The 21,871-nt window shown below is 34.7% G+C and overlaps 1 protein-coding gene across 1 annotated transcript; it reads right to left on the bottom strand.

Annotated features, from left to right (window-relative positions):
- Window positions 1-18,357: 18,357 nt before the first annotated feature.
- Window positions 18,358-21,659, bottom strand: LOC120183545 (glucose-1-phosphate adenylyltransferase large subunit, chloroplastic/amyloplastic-like). The gene is made up of 14 exons (XM_039188230.1): window positions 21,382-21,659; window positions 21,155-21,277; window positions 20,892-21,065; window positions 20,711-20,803; window positions 20,544-20,627; window positions 20,374-20,429; window positions 20,185-20,278; window positions 19,872-20,057; window positions 19,663-19,743; window positions 19,479-19,565; window positions 19,296-19,400; window positions 18,902-19,008; window positions 18,751-18,811; window positions 18,358-18,656 (listed from the first exon to the last, which is right to left on the bottom strand). The coding sequence occupies exons 1-14, from the start codon at window positions 21,610-21,612 to the stop codon at window positions 18,555-18,557; spliced, it is 1,584 nt and encodes a 527-aa protein (XP_039044161.1). The 5' UTR covers window positions 21,613-21,659; the 3' UTR covers window positions 18,358-18,554.
- Between the last annotated feature and the right edge of the window lie 212 nt (window positions 21,660-21,871).

Here is a 21,871-nt window from a genome sequence, read left to right as displayed (position 1 = left end):
CTTAGGAATGCATGAATGTTTATGCAATCTTCATTTGACTTCAAAGTGGTGAACTTGGTATTCTTTCACTTGATCATTTATTTCGAGGGTTACCTTTGGATATCAGTGTAGCAACCTATGCCATAAAGCTGAAGAAACATCTAATCAATCTGCATCTTTGTGTCTTCTTTGTTTCATGAAAGTCTCATAAGAAATGTTTCATTTATGGAACTCTTGCCGTAATCAGAGCTATGATCTTGTTACCCCATTTTATCGTGGATAAAACCGACTTTCTTTGTCTAGACTTGTGTAGAAATCCAATAAATCATTCATCTTTGAAAAGAGAATCTATCATCTTTGAAGAGAAAATCTATTATCTTTGAAGAGAGAATCTATCATCTTTGAAGAGTGTAGATGTAGATATGCCTGACTCAGTAGGGATTAATTAAGAGATCAACGTCTGTTTTGTTTTTACTTTTGCAACACATTATAAGGAATATGTATCCTAATTCCTTTCATGTCTCCACGTCTAATCAGATCTCGAACAACAACCTTGAGGTTGAAGAAGACAAACTTCATCTTGGATCAATAAATGGAAACCATCTGATCATAACATTGGTTCAGCAACATAATTACTGGTTTGTAAAACATTTGTCAACACATTCATCATCTTGTGGCTTTTGCCCAGATGTCTGGTCAATGAAGCTCTTTGCATAGTGTTTAAAGCTTTTGTATGATGTCACAAGACCATTTGAAACGAAAACTCAATGGGAATACAAGTGAGATGCTGGTATGACTAAAAAGTTGATCAAATTCACGAGATATGCTAATGCTGAATTGAATAAGAGATACCAACTGATCTTGATATCATCTCGGGCAAGGGTGATATTGATCACGTTTTCTTTCATAATGAGTGTTGTAGGACGCAAAAACACATCCGCTATAGGAGCCATATACAGAACGATATCCATGGAATTCTTTCCACTGGGGATGAAACGCACTTGATAAAACCAAAATAGATGAAAACTCAGTTCACCCTGGCTGGCAATGATAACCACAATAACAACGGGAATAAGGGTAATATACATAAGTTAAGCATCCCTCTTCAATGTCATCAAGTAGGCAAAACTGATGTGAAAAATGATTTTGTAGTTTCAACAGCATGATTGAAACTAATTGCCAGGAATCTCAAAGAAATATTTCTAATCATCACCGACATAGAGAATGCAAAATTCAAAACCAAGATTTTGAAGAACTAAACCTTGGATCGAATGGTCTACCAGGGGACCATCTTTATCCATGCAGCCATAGTGTAGCTTAAGAAAGAACACGTTGTCATGTGACACATGGTTAAGAAGATTGGGTATTTGAAACCATACTTGATGAGTAGATATTTGTTCAATAACAGGACCCTAATGAAACTGCCTGATGAACGAAGTAATTATGTATAGTCAGCTCCACTGTCACTGTTTTATCATTTTCATTGTTCATACATTTCTGTTTCATTGGAAATATTTGCTCAAATCAATGATTTTTCCACAAGATGATACGGACTTTTAGCATGCCCCAACATTGGTTAATACAAGCGTTCAAAATGCGTCAACATTCTTCATTCTGATTGAAAGGGGCTTTCAGCATGCCTCAGCATTTGATTCTTGTTAATGTGAGCCTTCAAAATGCCCCACATGGATCTGTCTGAAGTAATCTTTAAAATGCTCTAACATCTGTTGTTACAGATGTTAAAAGTATGCTCAACATTACTTCTTACTGAGATGAGCGTCCAAGAATGCCCCACCATTCTATTTCTGGTTGAAATGGGCTTTCAAGATGTCCCTCATAGATCTATCTAAATTGGGCCTTTAAAATCCCCCCGACCTTCTAAACTGTAAGGCTTACTCTCAACGTTTATTTGACTTGAATATCATGATCCACACAAGGTTCAATTTAGTAATGCACTGTGGTGGGTACTTGAGGCTTTATTCGTGCCCCAAATCCGTTTATCTTGAATACTCTCATTCTGGTATCACTAAATAGCGATATTGTCAAGTAACTGAAGGAATTCTCTTCATATTGTCACAAACTTAAGAAGTGATCAATCATTCTCTGGATATAGAGGGATCTAGTCGGACAGAGTGGTATAAATCACTTGGTAATTCATTCTAGGCCGACACTATGAATCTTGTTTTCAGTGAAGATTATTTCTAGAATATACTTTTCTGTGGGAAAGAAACCAATTTACGTGAACAGTAATCTGATGCAATAGCAAGACTACATATACAGTGGTACAGGCTCTTGAAAAATCCGCACCCATGCAACATGTTGATTCTGATAACTATTCATCTGATTATGAAGCAATCTTTTAGGATGATTTCACAGATATTGATAGTTCTTCTGATATTGAGGACATCCTAAATTTTGATTCTGATGAGGAGAATAAACTGTTATACTTGATGAAAACATGATACTCAGAGGCTGAGGTTTTAATAACCATGAAGAATGTGGTCTAGATTCATCAATTACATAATTGACAGATTTTATATGTGCTGCTCAAATGGCTAAGGCTGCTGACGCACTTCATCCGATAGAAGGTAAGAAACCATTATGCAATGACCCCAATTACAAGAAAAGGCCAAACTCAGGCTATGATTTTTGGAAAAGGACGAAGCAGAGGAAGCTTGAAAAGAAGCTTCTTAATGAAGATGATCATGCAGTTCATCTTCCAAATCTAATGATTGGTTTTGGGGTTACTACCGAACCAGATCAGATAACTCAAAGAACACTTCCAGAAGATGCTATTGGGCCTCCTTATTTCTACTACGAGAACGTGGTACTGTCTCATGTTGGTATTTGGACCGAAATGTCACGGTACTTATACACTGTAGAGCCAGAATTTGTGGATTCAAGGTATTTCTGTGCTGCTGCACAGAAAAGGGGCTATATTCATAATCTGCCAATTGAGAATAGATTTTCTCTTATTCTGCTTCCTCCACGCACCATACATGATGCTTTTCCATTGACAAATAAAATGGTGACCTTCCTGGGGTCACAATTACAAAGTTGAACTGTTTACAAACATGTATAGGAAGTGCCAAATTGACAGAAAGGATTTGTAAGGCTCTTGAAGCTTATGACGATGAGCCACCTTCGAGTGTCCAGAAGTATGTTCTTGATGAGTGCCAAAAATGGAATCTAGTATGGGTTGGAAGGAATAAAGTTGTTCCACTTGAACTTGATGAGGTGAAAATACTTCTCGGTTTCCCTAAAAACCATACACGAAGAGGAGGATCTGCTAGAGGCAGGTTCCCCGGTGGTATCAATGTTTTGTCTCTTTTCTCTGGAATCAGTGATGCAGATGTTACCTTTTACTATCTTGGAAAATCCTCGAAATGTGCAAAAACTGAATGGTGATTGGTTGGAGCAATGGATTAGTAGATTTGGCGAATTCGACCTTATTGTTGGTGGCATCCAGTGTAATAACCTTACTGGAAGACATAAACATCATCAGGATGAACTAAAAGATTTTTGTTGGCGTCTTTTCTTGCAATGACTACTAAAGTGACTGTCTCTTCTACTGCTTCAAGATAGACATCTCCATATCCCACTCTTCCTGAACCATGGAAAGGTTTAATTGAAATGGGCTATAAATATAGAATCTGTTCCAATGTCTTATTTTATGCCATAAGTTCTCAATTTCAAGTTCAACAATCTTCTGAAGAATATAATGGATATAACCCTGATAAGGAAAATGATCGACAGGGAAGAAGTAGCAATGATGTACCAAGACTTGAGCCAGTATCACGGTATAACTAGAGTACAAGTGGTGACTTGTTCATTCCCATAATACACTTAATGGGACTTATGACTCTGTGATTGGAGAATATACTATAGATATGGATTGATGGCTGGGGAAAATAATTTGTCTGGTGATGCTTATCACCCTCAGCACGAGATAAGTGATAATCTTTCTTGATAGATTGCTAATGATGTCACAGGAGAGCGTTACAAGTTCAATTCTCCAAACTTTTTGGCTTTTTGGACCACTTTCTTTCAAGAAAGTGTAATGCTTCATCATTCTGGTCTCGTTTTTTTCTAAAATAGAGGTAGAATAAACGAAAACTTGATTCAAGGACCTTCCTCATTTGAGACTGTCCTGTTTGAAAATATTTTTTTCTCTTTTCTTTACCGAAGAATAAAAGAATTTTGTAAAACATTGCCTATTATAGGTTCATAATAGAATCAAATTATAAGACATGAAATTAATGAATATTAAATAAATCAACTACTCTTTCAAATCATTCAAAAATGATAGTCCTATGGCAAGTGTTAAAATTATTGACTTATTTGATGTGTAGGTTGATTCTGGTAAAGTAAGGTTTCTCAGGTTGGTCAAGCATATATGTCTTCTTTGAGCTTCTACTATCTTGAAGAAAGGGTTATTATGCTCATCTGATGGAGATACTTCTTGGTTCCCGAATCTTAGGAACATCTTTGGGATGTACGGTGCTTTATCAAGAGCTTAAGATCGTCTCTTATGTCGTTGTTGCACCATTCAATATTCGAGCCGCCTTTTCAGGTTTTCAACTCGAATCTTCCTTTGGTTCCAAGATGTTATTTAAAAAATTACATCTTGAACCCCCCCCCTTTTATCATTTTTCATATCATGCATTAAAGAAAAAAATAATTTTGTAAATAAAAATCAATCCTGAGAGGCGGAATGAAATCTGAAGATAGTCCCTTTCACATAGAAATCCATGTATGATTAGAATGGACTTTTCAAGTACATAACGTAGGCCAGGGTTCATGGTTAAGAAAGAAAGGGATAAAAAGGCTCAAACAAGTGTTTTAAGGGTAATTGAACCAATGATCAATTCATTCTGATGCCTTCAATCATGCCTTGCTTGACTTGGATCTCCTTTGTTGGGGATTTTTCCATAAGATTCCTTCATCTCCAGTATTTCTTGTACTTCTTGTTGAATATAAATTTTTGAACTTATTGCACTTGATCAACCTTGTAGGTTGAGGCTCAATGAGCAACCCATCTTGATTCAATTTTTCTTTTTTTCTTTTTTCCTTTTTCTTTTTTCTTTTTTCTTTTTTCTTTTTTCTTTTTTCTTTTTTCTTTTTTCTTTTTTCTTTTTTCTTTTTTCTTTTTTCTTTTTTCTTTTTTCTTTTTCTTTTTTTTTTTTCTTTTTTCTTTTTTCTTTTTTCTTTTTTCTTTTTTCTTTTTTCTTTTTATGAGTATATGACTTCAATTGCTTTGAGCACCTCCTTTTCCTCTTGCATTTCAAAAATTCTTTTATTATTCTTGACTGGATTGATCTTCAAGCACTTTGTATTCGACCTATCTTGTAGTTCAAAACTCTTTTCATTTCAAGAAGATTTGCCTTTGTAATTGACAATCTTTATTCCTGTGAGCAGATATCCTTCTTCTTGCCCCCCAATATAGAGAGTGATCCTTGGTTAAGGTTGAATCAGAAAAAATATTATAGGCTCAAAAGGGGTCAACAAGGGATATATATACATATATTTGAAAGGATAAATGAAACAATGTCATTCATCATCTCATACACAGAAGCCTTTGTAAAAAGATGTATCCCCAAGGGGATGAATATTCAAGATTAATCTTTATTTATATTAACACAATGTAATTAATGCATGATATATTTATCTAAATCAATCTTTTTTCTTTGTTCTTTGGGTATGCCCCAATCACTCGAAATTATCTTCCATGATGCCTCCTCTCGTTTCTTCTTGCAGGAAGATTTACGGATAATTTGAAAGTTTGGTTCTTTTGAGGTCTTTTGGTTCATGATGGTTTTGTATATGGAAGGACAAAGGTGTGACTTTGGAAGTCGTGTATATAGTGGAAGGTAATGAACCCATCAACTCTACCGGAGAAGGTAAACATTTGGATTTGGTGTCTCAAAAATAGGTAGAGACATGGATTTAAAGTCTTAGATAAATGTATGTAAGGATTTGGTTTTTATAAGGATCAAGTAATTGGCGTTGTTCGGGATACGGAAGGTATAATTTTACCACTTTCCAAAGATCTATAATTCTTGAAAAAGAATATTTAATCTACTTGATACTCAAAAATTTCAAGATTAAAATTTAATACCTTGCTCATAACCATAAAAGTAACACAAATTTAATTATTGTACAAAAGCATAGAAAGGAATAAAAGACAAATTCAAACAGGATGCTGAAAATAGAAAGTACTACAGTGGTATATATCAACTTCCACTTGTTTATTTATTATGCATCATTACTCCTCTAATGTTGGGTGTGTAACAGGATCAGAGTCTTTGTCCTCACTTTCCCCCCATTTCTTGATCATTTCTCTTATCTGGGCTCGTTTGGATGATTCCTCAGACGTACCAATCTCCATTTCTTCCTTAGCAGCTTTGTGGTATGATCTTATCTCCTTGTTTAGCGGTTGGAATTTGGGCTCAAAATAATATTTATTAGTGACAATAGCTTTGTCCCGGTTCTGAACACATATTGCAGCTGTGATTGGCGTAGTATTTGTCATGTTCTCTAAACTGCCCAAAGTTTCATCTGTCTTCAGGAAGTCTGATATGGGTGTTTGAGATGTTTTCATGGTTGCATCTTCCCAGTTAATTTTTAGGCCTACAGGCCAATCTCTGATTACATCTATGGGAACCTTTTTGCTTTGATTTCCTTTCCCATTTTCTTATGTCTGATATTCTTCACAGGATTTGATCACATTAGTCTCAGTCGAGGCAATAATTTCTGAGTGTTGAACTTTAACCCCTTCTTTTACCTTGCATTTTTGAATTGCTTGCTCTAAAGGATCTTGGAAATTTCCCTCAAGGTTATCAGGAACCTTAGTTGAACAACTTGGAATTCTAGTCTGATTTATCCAAGGAACATCCTTATAGGTCCAATTCTCATTTGGAGGCCATTGTGAGTGAACAAGTCGTGGAGTAGTTAATCTGGCTGAGAGCATTTTTGAATGCAATTTTTCACCTGAAAAGTGGAAAGGAGGAAATTGAAAACTCTGTACATTCTTTTTCTTCTTGATCAGCCTTTGACCCTTTTCTATGTCCCTTTTCTTTGGGTAAAACTTATCTCTCACAAGTGAACTTTTTGCATTCATTGATTCTTCATTCACCATTAATTCATCCATGCCCCTCGGGACCAAATCTTGAAGTTGTCCTAAATTACCATACTCACTAATAGGTTCGTAATCATCAGATACTATCACGTCGAACTCATCATTATCATTCAGATCCTCATTCATAACCTTCACAGCGGAATCTTCTAAGGGTTTCTCTCCATGGATCATATCATTCATCATATTCATTAACGTGGTCATTTGTTCTTTTGAATCAGTTTGGATTTTTTTTGCATGATCAGTCATTTCTTGTTGAGTCTTGATAAGTTGCTCTTGCAGTTTCTCGATTCTACCAACCCTTGCTAAGATCTTATTCATGGCTCTTATTATTCTTTAGGAAAACCAAGTTAACTCCACTTTGATTTCAAAATTCTGTCATGTAATCCTCTACGAATTATTCCCATATTGTAAAATAATTTGAAACAAAATGTAATTATGCCAAGATGCAAATGTAAAAATGAAAATGTAAATACAAACGTAAAAATGCAAGGATGCAAATGTGAATATGTGAATGTAACAATAAGAATGCAACTTGTGCAATACAAAAGCAAACATAAAAGTATAAATACAAAACGAAAATGCAAAGATGTGAAATGAAAATGCATGTATGAAAAGGTGTTACTCAAGAGTGATCATCTTAGAACAGATTTCATTGAACACAAAAGTTTCCATGCATCAAACAAAACTTTTACATGTAGGGGATAGCTTTTACTCCTAATTTCTCTATTTCCCTTAAAAGCCATTTTAACTTCCACTCATGTTCAAGTGTGGAGTTATCCATCTGATTTAATTCTCTAGCGAAGCCAGCTAAGTTCACCAGCTTATGAGCCACATTGCTTGCTTGAGTATCAACTTCCTTCATAACATTGTCTTTTTCCTTCATCTTCCGTGTCAACTCTCGAAGTTGTAAACAATGTTGTTCATTTTTTCTTGTGAGAGACTCTTTGTGTTCAAGAAGTTCTCATACAAGATTTCTATAATCATCTAAACATTTCTTCAATGTTTTATTCTTGGTCATTAATGTTTTATTCTTGGTCATTATTTTTAATTCAGTATCAATCTCATGCTGATGGATATGATATGATGCTTCCATATTGGTCATAGCACTATTCAACATTTGATTGTCGACATGATATTTTCTTGATTTAATGACAGTTGTATTGAGTCTTTCTTTTGCAACTCGTAAATCATGAGAAAACTTCTTGCCTCGTCCTTCATTTATGTTGCAATTCTTTTTCAGTTTGGTGACCCCTGTTATCCACTCTTCTGGGGTGTTTCCTAGGCCAGCATTTTGAAAAGCTTGATTGACCTTCTGGAAATCTTCATGCATGGTTTCCATTTTGGTGCTCAATTTATCGTTTGCAATCTTTAGATGATGTATTTGAGCCTCAGACCTCAGCAAATATTCTTCTCTCTGGGCGCCCCTACTGATATTCTTACCTTTGACCACTTTTGGTATTAATCTATTAGGATCTTCAGTTACCAAACTAGGTCGATCATTTATCACAAACTGTAAGGTTCCATGATCCAGAAGACTTTGTACTCAACGTTTGAAGGTAAGACAATTTTTGATGATATGTCCTTGAGCTCCGGCATGATATTCATAATAAACGTTGATGTCATACCAATTTGGATACGAAGATTGGAATGGTTTTATGTAGTACGGAGCCACTTCTCGTGCTTCAAGTAATTTCTCATACAATTATTTATATGATATAGGGATAGCATCAACATGAAAACCGTATTTTGTTTTAGATTGAACCTGAGTTTTAGACGTCGGGAGTAGACTAAACTTTGACTATTTCAGATCACATAATTTCTTCTCACCTCTGGGAGCTTTTACAGTTGTTACCATTTCTTTGGTATCTCTAGACAACTTGTGAATACTAATTATGAGTGTTTGTAATTTCTCAAATTCGTTAGGATCATAAGTCCTTTGCATATCTGAAATTGCAAGATTATGTTCATTGATCTGGAGTGTCATGTTAGGGCCACCGGAGCGACCCACTGTAAAAATAGCATAAAATTTAAAACTTTTCTTAAAACATGTAACGTATAAAATCATTTATTAGTATTCAGAAATAAAACAGATTTTCAGACTCGTATATAAAACAAAATACAATTACATGCCCCCTAATCACGTGTACCATACTCTGCAAATAACGCCGGAAGAGCTCCCTTACTGAAATCGATAGATGCACTGGTAAAATTCTTTTAACCTGCAATGGTGAGTAATAGAGTGAGCTTCGAAAAGCTCAGTAATACAGAACTACCAAGTGATGCTAAAGGACATGCAGATAAATGTGAAGCCATAATTTCCTTATTGAATTAAACGTATACCAGTTTGCAAGATAATATGGGATTCCATTAGTAGTTCATTGAGTAGAAACCATGAAGATCACAGTTCATAGGAAGCATTCATAGTATCACGTTTTTATGAGATCGAATAGGATGTCTAGTGTGTTCCAACAGTACGATAAGATCATAGTAGGTACAATAAACGAGTAATAGTTCAGTAAATCATCATAAAATCATAATAAAGTTTCACTTTTGAAACTCGTAGTTTAAATCCTTTTCATGTACACCATCCGCAGTTCCTCAGAACTACGTTCGTAGGGCTTACCTTAAGCACACAGCAAAAAGGAAGCCACCTAAGGATAGGGTTTGGGCCTGTATCCTTAGGCCCGTAAGTCTATAGGGCTTACCCTAAGCACACGGTAAAAGGGAGCCAACCTAATAGAGCATCTTGGGGCCCGTGAGCCTACCCAAGAATCACATTAGGTCCGTAATCATCGTTATCATATATCAGTGAAAACCAATAATCATATATCAGTCATAGTCCATAAACCATCACCGTAAGTCGGTGCATCATAAAACAGTAACCATAGATTTTAGTGTACCTCATTTCAAAACAGATAAAACAATTATGTAGTACATAGGGAATACACTAGAGGATCCAAGTATTTTTCAGAGGCATTTTGTAATTATTGGTAAGGATAACATGAAGCTCGTTCAATTTGATCGGATTCTAAGAACAAGGTCCTATTGGAGAGAATCGATTATTAATCGATCTAATCAGACATTTAAAGTTGATACTTTAGAATTTCACTATGATTCATGTGCATCAGGAAAGCATTCCATAATGCCCATAGTGATTTGAGCTAATAAATGAGAAACGAAGCTTCAAGACATTTACAATCCATGTTAATCGATCGGTTTATCGAACAATTCGAACTGAACAAGCTCTCTGAACTAATGCATGTGGACCCGTCAATTTACTGCCTTTTCAGAGTATTTACTCTTTAATACCAAAATTTCTTGTCCATAAATCATCTTCGTAATCATCGCTGAGTAGATCTTCCAATAGTCTTAATTTTATTTCCATATTTCAACGATATCAGGAAATACATATGTACTTGATTCATGTTTTATGACCCATAAGGATAATTCATCATGTAAGTTCAACAGTGTTCCCAAACTCATCAAATTACCTATTTAATCCTCAATCATTGAGGTTACTCATTTCGTTTATCAGTCAAGTATATCCCGATTACTTCAGAGCTTTCCAGATAATCCAGATGTTTCTGAATTTCAGATATATATTGTACTTTTGTTTAATTTAATTTGGTCTTCGTGGTTGATTTGTCTAACAAATATCCATTTCTTTTTATCGAATGCGACCTAGAGTTGAGTTGAGCTGAGTACTTTCAAAATTATCATCGAACCACACTTAAGAAGATGAACACGCATTCAAGTAACATCTATACATTTCAGGTACTGACATATACACTAGCATTGATTACTCGGCTTAATATGTGATCCATAACTTTTAAGAGCAGTACCATATCCATGTTTATTTGGATTCCTTAATTAATCCAACACTTTTACTAATTTTAGGTCATAAGGGTATTTTGGTCATTCTAGAACCCAGTTTCATTCCATTCTTTTCAGAGCTCGAGGATATCCAATCATTCCTGAGCTTGGTAATATTCTTGAGTCTTTTTCATTACAGGGGTATTCTGGTCATTTTACAAATCTAGAATATTTCAATCATTTCCTTCCATTCGGTCTTATTATTTAATTCAAATTTATCATTTATGTCAGTCTCTTTGAACTATTCTGACAAAATATCACCATCGATAAATTATTATTCTTCGCGTACTTACTCAAGTCGGAGATTTACAATTTAAATGCCTTCTCAAATGTTACTAACGAATTATCAGAATTTTCCATACAAAAATAGAATCTCCACAATCAAATCAGTAATTTATCGGTTTAAAAACAAATTCGCATATTACTTCCTCATTCAGAGTCAACTTGGACTATTTTTACCTCTCAAGGGCATTTTTGTAATTTCTTAATCAGATAATTTTGGTATTAACTCTTAACGAAAATAATTATACTTTAGAGATCCAATGGTTAATTGATTTCCCGAACATTCTTTGATCTCGAAATGATTCCTTAATAGACTTATAGTATCTTATACAAACCCTTTTAGGGTTAAAAACCAATTATCCAAATTTTTTAAACAAAACTAGCATTTCTTATGCACATCTGTAATTATATCGGATCAATATGTCTTTTCAGAGTTATTAACCAACTTCTAGGGACAATTCTTATCATCCACAAACATAAGGGTATTTTCATAATTTTACCCTACCGGAGTATTCTCATAATTTCCCATCCAAGTACCTTTAACATTTAACCTTTAAAATATAAGTTACAAATCCATGGCTGATTTCTTTATCACAAATCACACAACTTGTAATTTAATTCTAACATTCCATCAATCTCTTATATTAATCATTCGATCCGAATTCAGTAATCAAATTTCTACCACATTCATATCGAGTGTATAATTGTTCAACTCCATTAAAGTGACCAACATTATCTTATTCATGCATTTACCAATATCAACATGTTTCATAAAGAAAAAAGAGGTAGTAAAGTATTACCTCGATTTCTGTGCAATACTGATCGACCATAAAAATTCCATTCGAACACCTCTGATCTTCAATTCAACTTCTAATAATTCCTCAGATACATATCAACATAAATTACATCAAAAACGGAGCTTAATTACGATAAACAGATCGAATCGGGTCATAAATCAAATAAAAACAGCTTACCGGGTTTGAATTTGGCAAAACGGACTTCGGATTCAGATTCAGGACGTCGAAAGCACAAAATATGACTTTTCAAAAATTTAGAATTTTCGGTCAAAATCAAAGTCAACGGGTTTGACTTCCAATTTCGAGGCCTTCGAGTCTGAATTTTGAAAAACGGACTGCGGAATCGGATTTGGAACGTCGAAAAATGTCAGGATAGGTATACTCGGTCAAAGTCAAAGGTCGTTTAATGCCCGGTCAAAGTTTTGGTCAACAGTGGTCAACGTCGGTCAATGGTCAACAGGTCGTGTCAACGGGTCAGGTCGGGTAAACGGGTCGGTTCGGGTCGGGTTATGACCGGTCAAACCGGTCATTTTTTCTTCCCCACGCGCAATGACGACGCATGAACAGTGCTAAATTCCCAAAAAAATTCCTAAAAATTATTTTAAGCGATTTCGAGATACTTACAAAGCTCGGTTCAATTTTTTGAACGGCGGAGAGCTCGATTTCAACGAATCGAAAACTTTAACCGCTTCACCTCCTCACACACCGCCGTCGACGGAGACCAAGGATGACACTGGCGGACTCGGAACGATGCAAGGAACACGATGGTGCGGGAGGTGTCGTAAACGGATGCTCGGATCGTCGTGAATCGATGAAAAACAAACTGAAATTGGGTTAGTACCGATGATACTTCCGACTGAAATTAACGACGAACGGCGACGATTCATGACGAAAGGTTTGAGGGGTTTTGTTCCTCGCTCGACAACGAACACGATGGTGGTTTCAACTCGTCGATCGGAGGTCAAACGACGAGTAGATCAGAGTTGAAAGTTGGGTTGTTGGGGAAGGGAAACTGGAAAAATGTCTGGAAATTGACGGGGGGAGTTTATAATTCTCTCCTATAGAAAATTGGCTAAATTAATAGTTTAGCCACTGAATTTCCTGCACTTCTTAAAATGGTCTGCCAATTTTTACAATTTTATAATTTAATCCCCAATTTCTTCCAAAAATACCAATTAAATTCACCACTTTATAATTTCTTAAATTTAGCCCATAAATTGGGGTGTTACATATCTCTATTTGTGCAGGGATCTCTTTTCCTTTGGCCAAAACAGATATTCTTCCCATCATCTTGGACATCTGCTCTCTTATTTCTCGTATCTCCTTTTGCTCTTCCATGGGCATACGATCTTTAGGTGCATAGCTCTCCTCTATCTTCAGAGTTCCATCAGGATGACATTCCATGGTTGCGTCATATTTTGTTCGATCATAGAACTTTTTGTCCATTTATGATTTCTTTCCAATTTGATGAACAATCTTTCAAGTCAACACCTTTTGATTATGCCATGATCATGCAATGCAAATAAAAGAAATCTATGCAAACAAGTTAGAGCAAAATAAAATGAGAAAGGAAAACAAATTGGTTAGTACCAATTAATAGAAATACAAATTCTATCTATCAAGGTATAAATCCTAACCTCATGCTTTCTAGTTCCATGCTTTGTTTAGAAAAATTAACCTAACTGCATGATTTCTAGTTCGCATGCATTTATTCAGGAAAAAAGAAAATAAAATGAAAACTAGAGCTTATTTCTCCTTTGTGTACACCTATGGACAGAGGTTCAGTATTGTCTTAGATTAGGTGAATTTCTAGGGTTTATTATATCCAGGGTTTTGGTTCTAAGAGTAAAGGTACTCGAATTATCCTTGTTGATGCCCCCTTGGGCTACCAAACCCTCAATCCTAGTCCATCACAGACTTTAAGCGGACTGAGTTCAATTTGAGGGGACACATTTCCCTATGCCTGACACGGAGAATAAATTCTCACGAAGACATAGGATATATGAATCCCGAAAGTTACTTGCTAGGTCTAACACGGAGAATAAAGTCTCACAAAGACGTCGCTTTCACTCCCACTTAAAAGGGACAAGCTTGATTATAAAGCATATGTTATGCAATGCAAGTGTTGTGTGTGAGGAGAAATATTTAAACCTCTGACAAACAAATAAATAAAAATGAAATTTAATACCTGAAAAGAAAATAAAAACAATTAATAAAGATGAATATAAAAATATTTTGAAAACCATAAATATATATATATATATATATATAATTTTGAAAGAAAAGAATTATAAATTAAATATATGAATTTTTAATTTCTCATTAATAGAGACAATTTGTAATTGATTTTAAAGTTTGACCAATTCCCAGCGGAGTCGCCAAACTGTCGTAACCGGTTTTCGTCCGGGCACGAATTTTTACTTGGCGAGAAAAATAAAACGAATAAATAAATGATTTTGAAAAATATTTTGGGAGTCGCCATTGACTTTTTTGTGTTAGGTAGGTCAAATACCTAAAAACAATCTTTTAAAACAATTTTTAAGAAAACATAATTTAAAAGATAAACTAATCTGCGTATAACCAAAAATTCGTTCTTTTTAATAATAAAAAGGGTTTCGTGGTCGGTTACGTTTAGGGAATGATTAGCACCCCTATAACTCCCAAAATTGGTACTCATTAATTATAAATTGTCTCTATTATGGGAAATTTAAGAATTCAAAAATATATTTAATTCATAATCTTGTTATTTCAAATTTATAATTTTAAGAAAATATATTATATTTTTACTAAATAAGATATTTATTTATTTAGAAATATCAGAAAATGACTTCTATGTGCTTTAAGACAGCTCCTTTCTTAATATTAAAAAATAAATAAATATTAATAAAACATTTATCTAAAAATAATATATATAAAAGAAATAGATTTATTTATAAAAGTAAAATATTTATTTTTATTTAAAAATATCAGAAAATGGACATCCAGTTGCTTTAACACTGACCTTTCTTAATATTGATAAATATATATTTTAAAATGATTTTAAAAGTAATATATTAAATAGGATTTTAATATAAATAAAATAAATAAATATTATTTATTAAAATTATATATATGTATTTAAGATTAAATACTAATAATAATATATTAAAATTGAAATACACCTAATAATGACCAAAATAAATAAAATTATAACTATATAGTAAAATAATAAAGCTTGTAATTGAAAATATTAATGACTAAATTATAATATATTAAAATTAAATATCTAATTAGTAATTAATTATTTAAAATTATAGTGGCTAAACATGCTATTTTACCCATTTATTAGTTTAGTGACTAAAATAAAATTATATTAAATTCTAATCTCAAATTAAAATTAACTAAAACATGCATTTCGAGGTTAATATATTAATTAATAAAATTATAATGACTAGATCGGTTATTTTACCTAATATATATATAATTATGTAAAGGACTAATTTATAATAAAATAAACTTACGAGACCAAATTAAAAAATTCAGAATTCTCTTTCAGTGACTAAAATGCAGAGTTACAAAACTGCAATGGCTACGGGCATGGTTATTCCACGCGTAAAATTACGAACACACCCCTTCCCAAAACGACGTCGTTCTGGGAGAGGTATAAATACTCGTTTAAACCGGCCTTTAGGCCATTTTCCTTTATTTTCTGGTTTGAGCTTCTCTCTTTTAGAGAGAGAAGCTCTGCCTTCTCTCTAAAGTTTCTCCGGTCCGCAGCCGTACTCCGGGCCGGTCACCACCGCCGGCCACTGTTTACGGTGGCCAGAAATTACAAAATATCCCCAAAGCGTAGATCTAGTCCTAAGGCCCGATCTAAGGCTATTTTAACCTAAAACCCCCATAATATATCGTAAATCTACGATTTTCACCTTCGGCGTTTCGGTTCTCCGACGACGTTTGGGGCTCTCCGACGACAGAGTAAGTTCCTCTCTTCTCTTCTATTTTATTTTTGTTTTTGGTTACTGTTTCGTTCTGCTCTGTTGGTTGTTTGCTTGCTCTTGGGTTTCTCTTTGTTGTTGTTCTCTGTGTTTGGCCTTTTTTTTTTGCTCGGTATCTTTCGGTTGCTCTCGTCGTCCTTCTTTTGCAGGTTTGGTGGCCTTATTTATAGGCCACCACGAACGCCATTTGGACTGGTCACAAGGAGTGACCCTAGGTGAGTCACCATAGCTATGGTGGTGACTCACCATAGGGCTTCGACGTGGGGCTGCTATTTGATCTTCTGGAGGCTTCGGTGGCGAAGTGGCTTGATGGTGGAGCATCGGCAACGGCTGGACATGGCACCTGGCAGAGGCGGCTGTTGGGAGTTCTTGGAGATAGCTAAGGCGACGGCTGAGAGGGTTTAGAAACCCTAGCCGATTCTGATTGGGCCTGTGTTGTAAACGGGCCTTCGGGTCTTTGGGCTTGTAATTATTTTTTAAAATAATAATATTAATAGTAATAATATTAATAATAATATATAATAAAAATAATAATTTTAATAATCATAATAATAATAATAATAACTATATGAAAAAAATAGTGTTTACAACACGATATCCGTTTTTCCCCGAAAAATGTCAATACGAATTTAGCTTAATTTAATCTCATATATGAATGTATTTTTTGAAAGAAATATAATAGACCTCATTTGAATACAACAATTTATTTTTACACATAATTTAAAAGGAGACCCACATTATACATAACTAAGAAGGTCGTAATCCAATTATTAAGACACTACCTACTTTAGACTACTTTAGGCGATATAATAAAGCAAAATTACCTAGAATATTTTTTGAAAGGAAAAACCAAAATCATTTTATTGAATAATCGGGTAAAGAAAACAGAAAGAACACAATAATTTTAACGAGGTTCATCAATGTGCTTACGTCATCGGTGCCTTAGGCGGCGCTAGTTTTTCATTCAATATCTCATAAGTTTAGGTTACATCTCCTTTTATAATAAATAAACCTTGGTACATATTTACAAAATTAACCTTGTACCATTATGAGCCATACCTAACACATTTTTCTACCGTGCATAATAAAAAGAAACGCAGAAAAGATAAAATTAATTTAAAAAAATGGTTAATGTAAAAAATGAGTAAATATACATGCTCTTAAAATAGACAAGAATTTGAAGGTTAAACTTGTTTTAATCCGAAGCTCAATTGTGAATTAAGTTAAATTTATTAATCAATTTTAATTTCAAAGACCTAATCAAACAAATTCCAGAACTACATGGCTGATTAATAATCAAATTATGAATTATGGACCTAAATAAAAGACACTTTAATTCTAGGGGCCAAAATCAATTAATCCTGATTACAAAAACAAAAAACAAAAATTTAAATAGGCAATACAGAAATAGTCATGCTAAGAAGGACTTAATTGTAAGAAAAAAAATTTAAACGGGTCAAAATAATAATTAAACAACTACTAAATGATTAAATTACAACATGTATAAAGGTTGGAGAACCGCAGAAACAATTTACCCAAAGGTTCCCAAACACGCAAATCCTGATCGTGGATATGGGTCGGAGGCGGGTCGAGTAGAGTTGATCATCCAAACCGACTATATTTTAAGATTTAAATAGTCATTTCAAAACAACGTCGTTTTAAGAAGGTTGAAATATCTCATTTTTAATTATCTTTCACTTTTTTTTCACTTCTTTCCAAAATAGAAATCCTTCCAATTCTCTCTAAATCCTAGTCGTCGCTCGGTTAATATTGTTGTGGACCGCTATCGTCGACGGCAACCATATTTCATTAGAAGCATCTTCTTAAGTGTGCCTCATTCATCTCTCATCTCCACTACCACTCCGTCATCAACAACTCCCATCACACACAACAACAGCCACCATAAAGAAAAATCAATTATCAAAATTTCGTCTTCGTTGTCGCATTAATCCACAAAATCCCAACCCACATCACCATTTCATCTAAAACTTCAACCTCAATAAAAAAAATCTAATGAACATAATAATAATAAAACCTATACAATCAAAACATCATTTGTTTAATGAAGTTATTCAAATTGAAATTTTCAATTTAAATAATTTAATTTAATTCACTTGAGAGTTCAAAAACTTAACGGAGTCTAAAGATGTATGTACATGTTAAAGAAGATTGAGAGATTGAAGAAAGCAAGGGATATCAGAAGGCCATTATGTCAAAGTCCATGGTGTTGGATAGTAAGCCTTTTAAGGATGGGAATCCTCTCCTAGAAATGAATTTGTAATGAAGCTTATTGGTCTTTTTGGATATCAAATGAATTCAACCATTCAAGAAGAAATAGATAAGCAAAAACGGCGAATGAATTCCTAAGTAGAATTTGCAGAGGAACTCGTACTTTACATATACAAATCAATACTCCTATATATTTTTCACTGCAAAACAGCATAGCAATAACTCAGCAGAATAGAGCTCTTAGCTTTTTTGTTCATGGGCTCGATTCGGTTCGAAATTTCATATTCGGGTTCCATCTTTAATTGTTGCGTTCTTCATTATGACTGTGATCCCAGACCTGATGTAAAATCCTTGTTCTGGTCTCTCAGCTTCATCAACACCCTGAGTGGCCAAAGTAAATGAAAATTATTAAAAAGATAAAAAGAAATCTTTAGATAAACTAAACATTCATGGAAGCAAGGAAAGCAATACTTACATCACTATTTGATAGGATCACATCCTTCCCTATCTTGGCATTCTTGTCTATTATGCAATTCCTTAAAAACACAGTAGCAGAAAAAAGGAATTATTTTCAAAACAATTATCTTCTTAGAAATTTTGGGGTTTTTTTTCAATCTAAATCTTACATGATCTTTGTGTTTTGTCCAACACCGACCGGAACCTTTCCTTCCTGTAGCACAGACTTTATTTCTGACTGTGTTTGATAGTAGTCTGCTCCCATCATCATGGTATCCTGCAAAGAAAGGAACATAAAGATAAGCTAAGATATTTGCATTTCCAGATAAGAAATTGTCCATTCGTCTATTCCAACATATATGATCGTGTCTGTTTCAACAACTTTGCTCTCTTGATTAAGGCTGACTTAGGCATTCGCATGATTACGCCTCGTAAGTGGATCCGATCTTCTCAAAGTTTAGTCTATGCTGTTACTAACTCTAAATGCAGTTTATCAGAAAGAAGAGGTGTTTGCAATCACTAGTTTGATGCTATTTCTATGGGAAAGTGAAGATGTTGGATCACCTGAAGCTCAACACCGGACTCCAAACGTGACCGCACCCCAACTACAGAGCGTTGTACGCTACAGCCCCGCAAGAAGCAACCATGTGAAATTATGGCATTAACAACCTGTAGCAACCAAATTTCCATTTGGTAAGACAACCAAATTCAATAATCACAATATAAACTAAGAATTGAAGTAAATACCCTGCATTGATCAACTTTCGTAGGAGGCAAGAATCTTGGAGATGTATAGAAAGGTGTCTTCGGATCATGAAACTCAAACTTTGGGGGCTGCATGGAGAATATAAAACAATTAATTTCCAGGAAATGGTACCCAAATACCAAATGTAAGTAATAATGCAGATGATTTCCATATCTATATGCAAACCTGATCGGTGAGAGCTAAGTTGGCATCAAAGAAAGACTTTATGGTCCCAATGTCTTCCCAATAGTCATTGAATAAATATGCCTGTGAATATTCAGAAAACCAGAAACTCAGCAGTTTGATCCCTGAATTCGAATAACTAATTAGCATCTGATTAGTACTGAAAAATCCAAAGAGAGAAGTAAAGGTAAAAGTTGTAAAATTCATCTTGCCTGTACGTTGTGGTCCTTCACCGCTGACGGAATAATCTCCGAGCCAAAGTCATTGCAAGATGGATAGCTCCGTGTCAGAAGCTTCAACAATACATCGGTTTTGAACACATACACGCCCATTGATGCAATGTAAGGATATTTTGCAGCATCTTTATCTGATAACCCTAATATGGAGGTATCACCTTGCTGTAGTACAAATGTGAAACGAACCATAGTATATGTAAACATATAGCTTTTATAATCAGGAAAACAACAATGTTTGAAAACACCAAAACTATGGAATTGTGGGGTAAGAAGTGGAAAAAGCAAGTACCATAGCTTTAAGATCATCGCCCTTTGGTTTCTCAGCAAACTGGATGACCCTTCCTGCTCCATCTATCTTCATCAATCCAAAATCTGATGCCCGGCTGCGAAACCAAAATGAAGTTAATTCCGATATTAGGAAGGAAAGCAACCATTGGTATATGCTTTCATGTTTTGAGCAACATTAAATGATAATTACCTATCATCCATTGGTAAACATGATACTGTGATATCAGCATCTGTGTCAATATGCTTCTGCAAGAACAATAACCGTGGATTATTCCAGAATGATTTTTCAAGGTACAACATCCATGTTTGAGAAAGAGAAAAGAAGAGCCTTGGAATGCTCCTAGAAACCAAACTAATTACCTGCACAAAATGCATGTAGTCTGCTCGGTAAAGATGATCACCGGACAATATCAGTACATGTTGGACATCCTTGGCTTTGGCATCCTGGTAGAAATTAAATCACATTGGGGTGAACATCAGGTTTCGAGCAGATGGTTTGAGCTCGAATACAAATCCGAGTAACTAACCTCAAAGACCCAACTAAATTGCCTCACGGCATCAGCCGTTCCTTGGAACCACTTCTTCCCTGCTTCTCCTGATGTTTGAGTGGCAGCCAAAACCTGTTATGTAGGTAACATAGCTTCATCAAAACTTTCACCAAAACAATTAAAATTTGATGAAAATACTGCTAAACCAACATCGGCTCACCTCCACAAAGCCATCTCCAAAATTTACACCATTCCCAAAGGTGTATGTCTTTGCCAAATGACGATTGAGAGAAAAGGAGTTGAACTGAGTTAAGATAAATATCTTTTTGATGCCACTGTTGATACAGTTGCTCATTGGAACATCAATCAGCCTATAACAACCTCCAATGGGAACCTACGATCCAAACAAAAATCGTAACATTCTGAAATCAAAAAAGTTTTTATTTGACTAAAATCCTGCCAATCATGAGACCTATTTCTTACTGCTGGCTTGGCTCTCTTGCTAGTAAGAGGAAAGAGGCGTGTCCCAGCACCGCCACCCAATATGATGGAAGCCACTTGCTTTGGGTCTGCTTGTGGAGTCTCAAACATGGCTGCCTGCTCTTCCTGACAATCAAAAAGATTCAAATGCTTAGTAATGATCATATACCCACATTGAAAAAGATAAAATTCAATACTTAGTATCATTAAAAATGTTTTCTTTTCCTTACTATAGGATCAGTGTCATTAACAAGGTTTGGAGCTGAGCAAACAACTACAGGCTTTGCTTTCCTGACACCATTTTCAGCTCTCAAACTCTTCCATAATTGTCTTGCAAAATCCCTGCGTTTAAGATCCCCTTTGATACTTTCACCCCATGAAAGAGATCGTCCATTACTACCACCTCTCCCAACATGAATCAGATTGGCATTAGGCTTGAGTGCCACGCAGAGAGATTCCATTGCTGAATTAATTAATCAATGAAACAAAATGGAATGTAGATAAAAAGAGCAAAAAAGAAGAAGAAGAAAGAGTGATAGAAAAGAGATAAAGGCTGAGAGAACTTTAGAATTTAGACTATGTCTAAGTCAACAAAATCCAAAAGTGGAAACACCCAGATCCTAAAAAAACTCTAAACCGAAGAAGAATCCGTAACCAAAATCATTACTTATATTTTTTAAAGTAGTAACTGAAAATGCTGGGGTTTACAAAAATTGTGGG

This window comes from Hibiscus syriacus, unplaced genomic scaffold, assembly GCF_006381635.1.
Source record: "Hibiscus syriacus cultivar Baekdansim isolate YM2019G1 unplaced genomic scaffold, ASM638163v2 tig00003725_pilon, whole genome shotgun sequence".
In the NCBI taxonomy this organism is placed as follows: domain Eukaryota; kingdom Viridiplantae; phylum Streptophyta; class Magnoliopsida; order Malvales; family Malvaceae; genus Hibiscus; species Hibiscus syriacus.
Note: the sequence above shows the minus strand (reverse complement) of the source record. Positions and strands in the feature narration are given on the sequence as shown.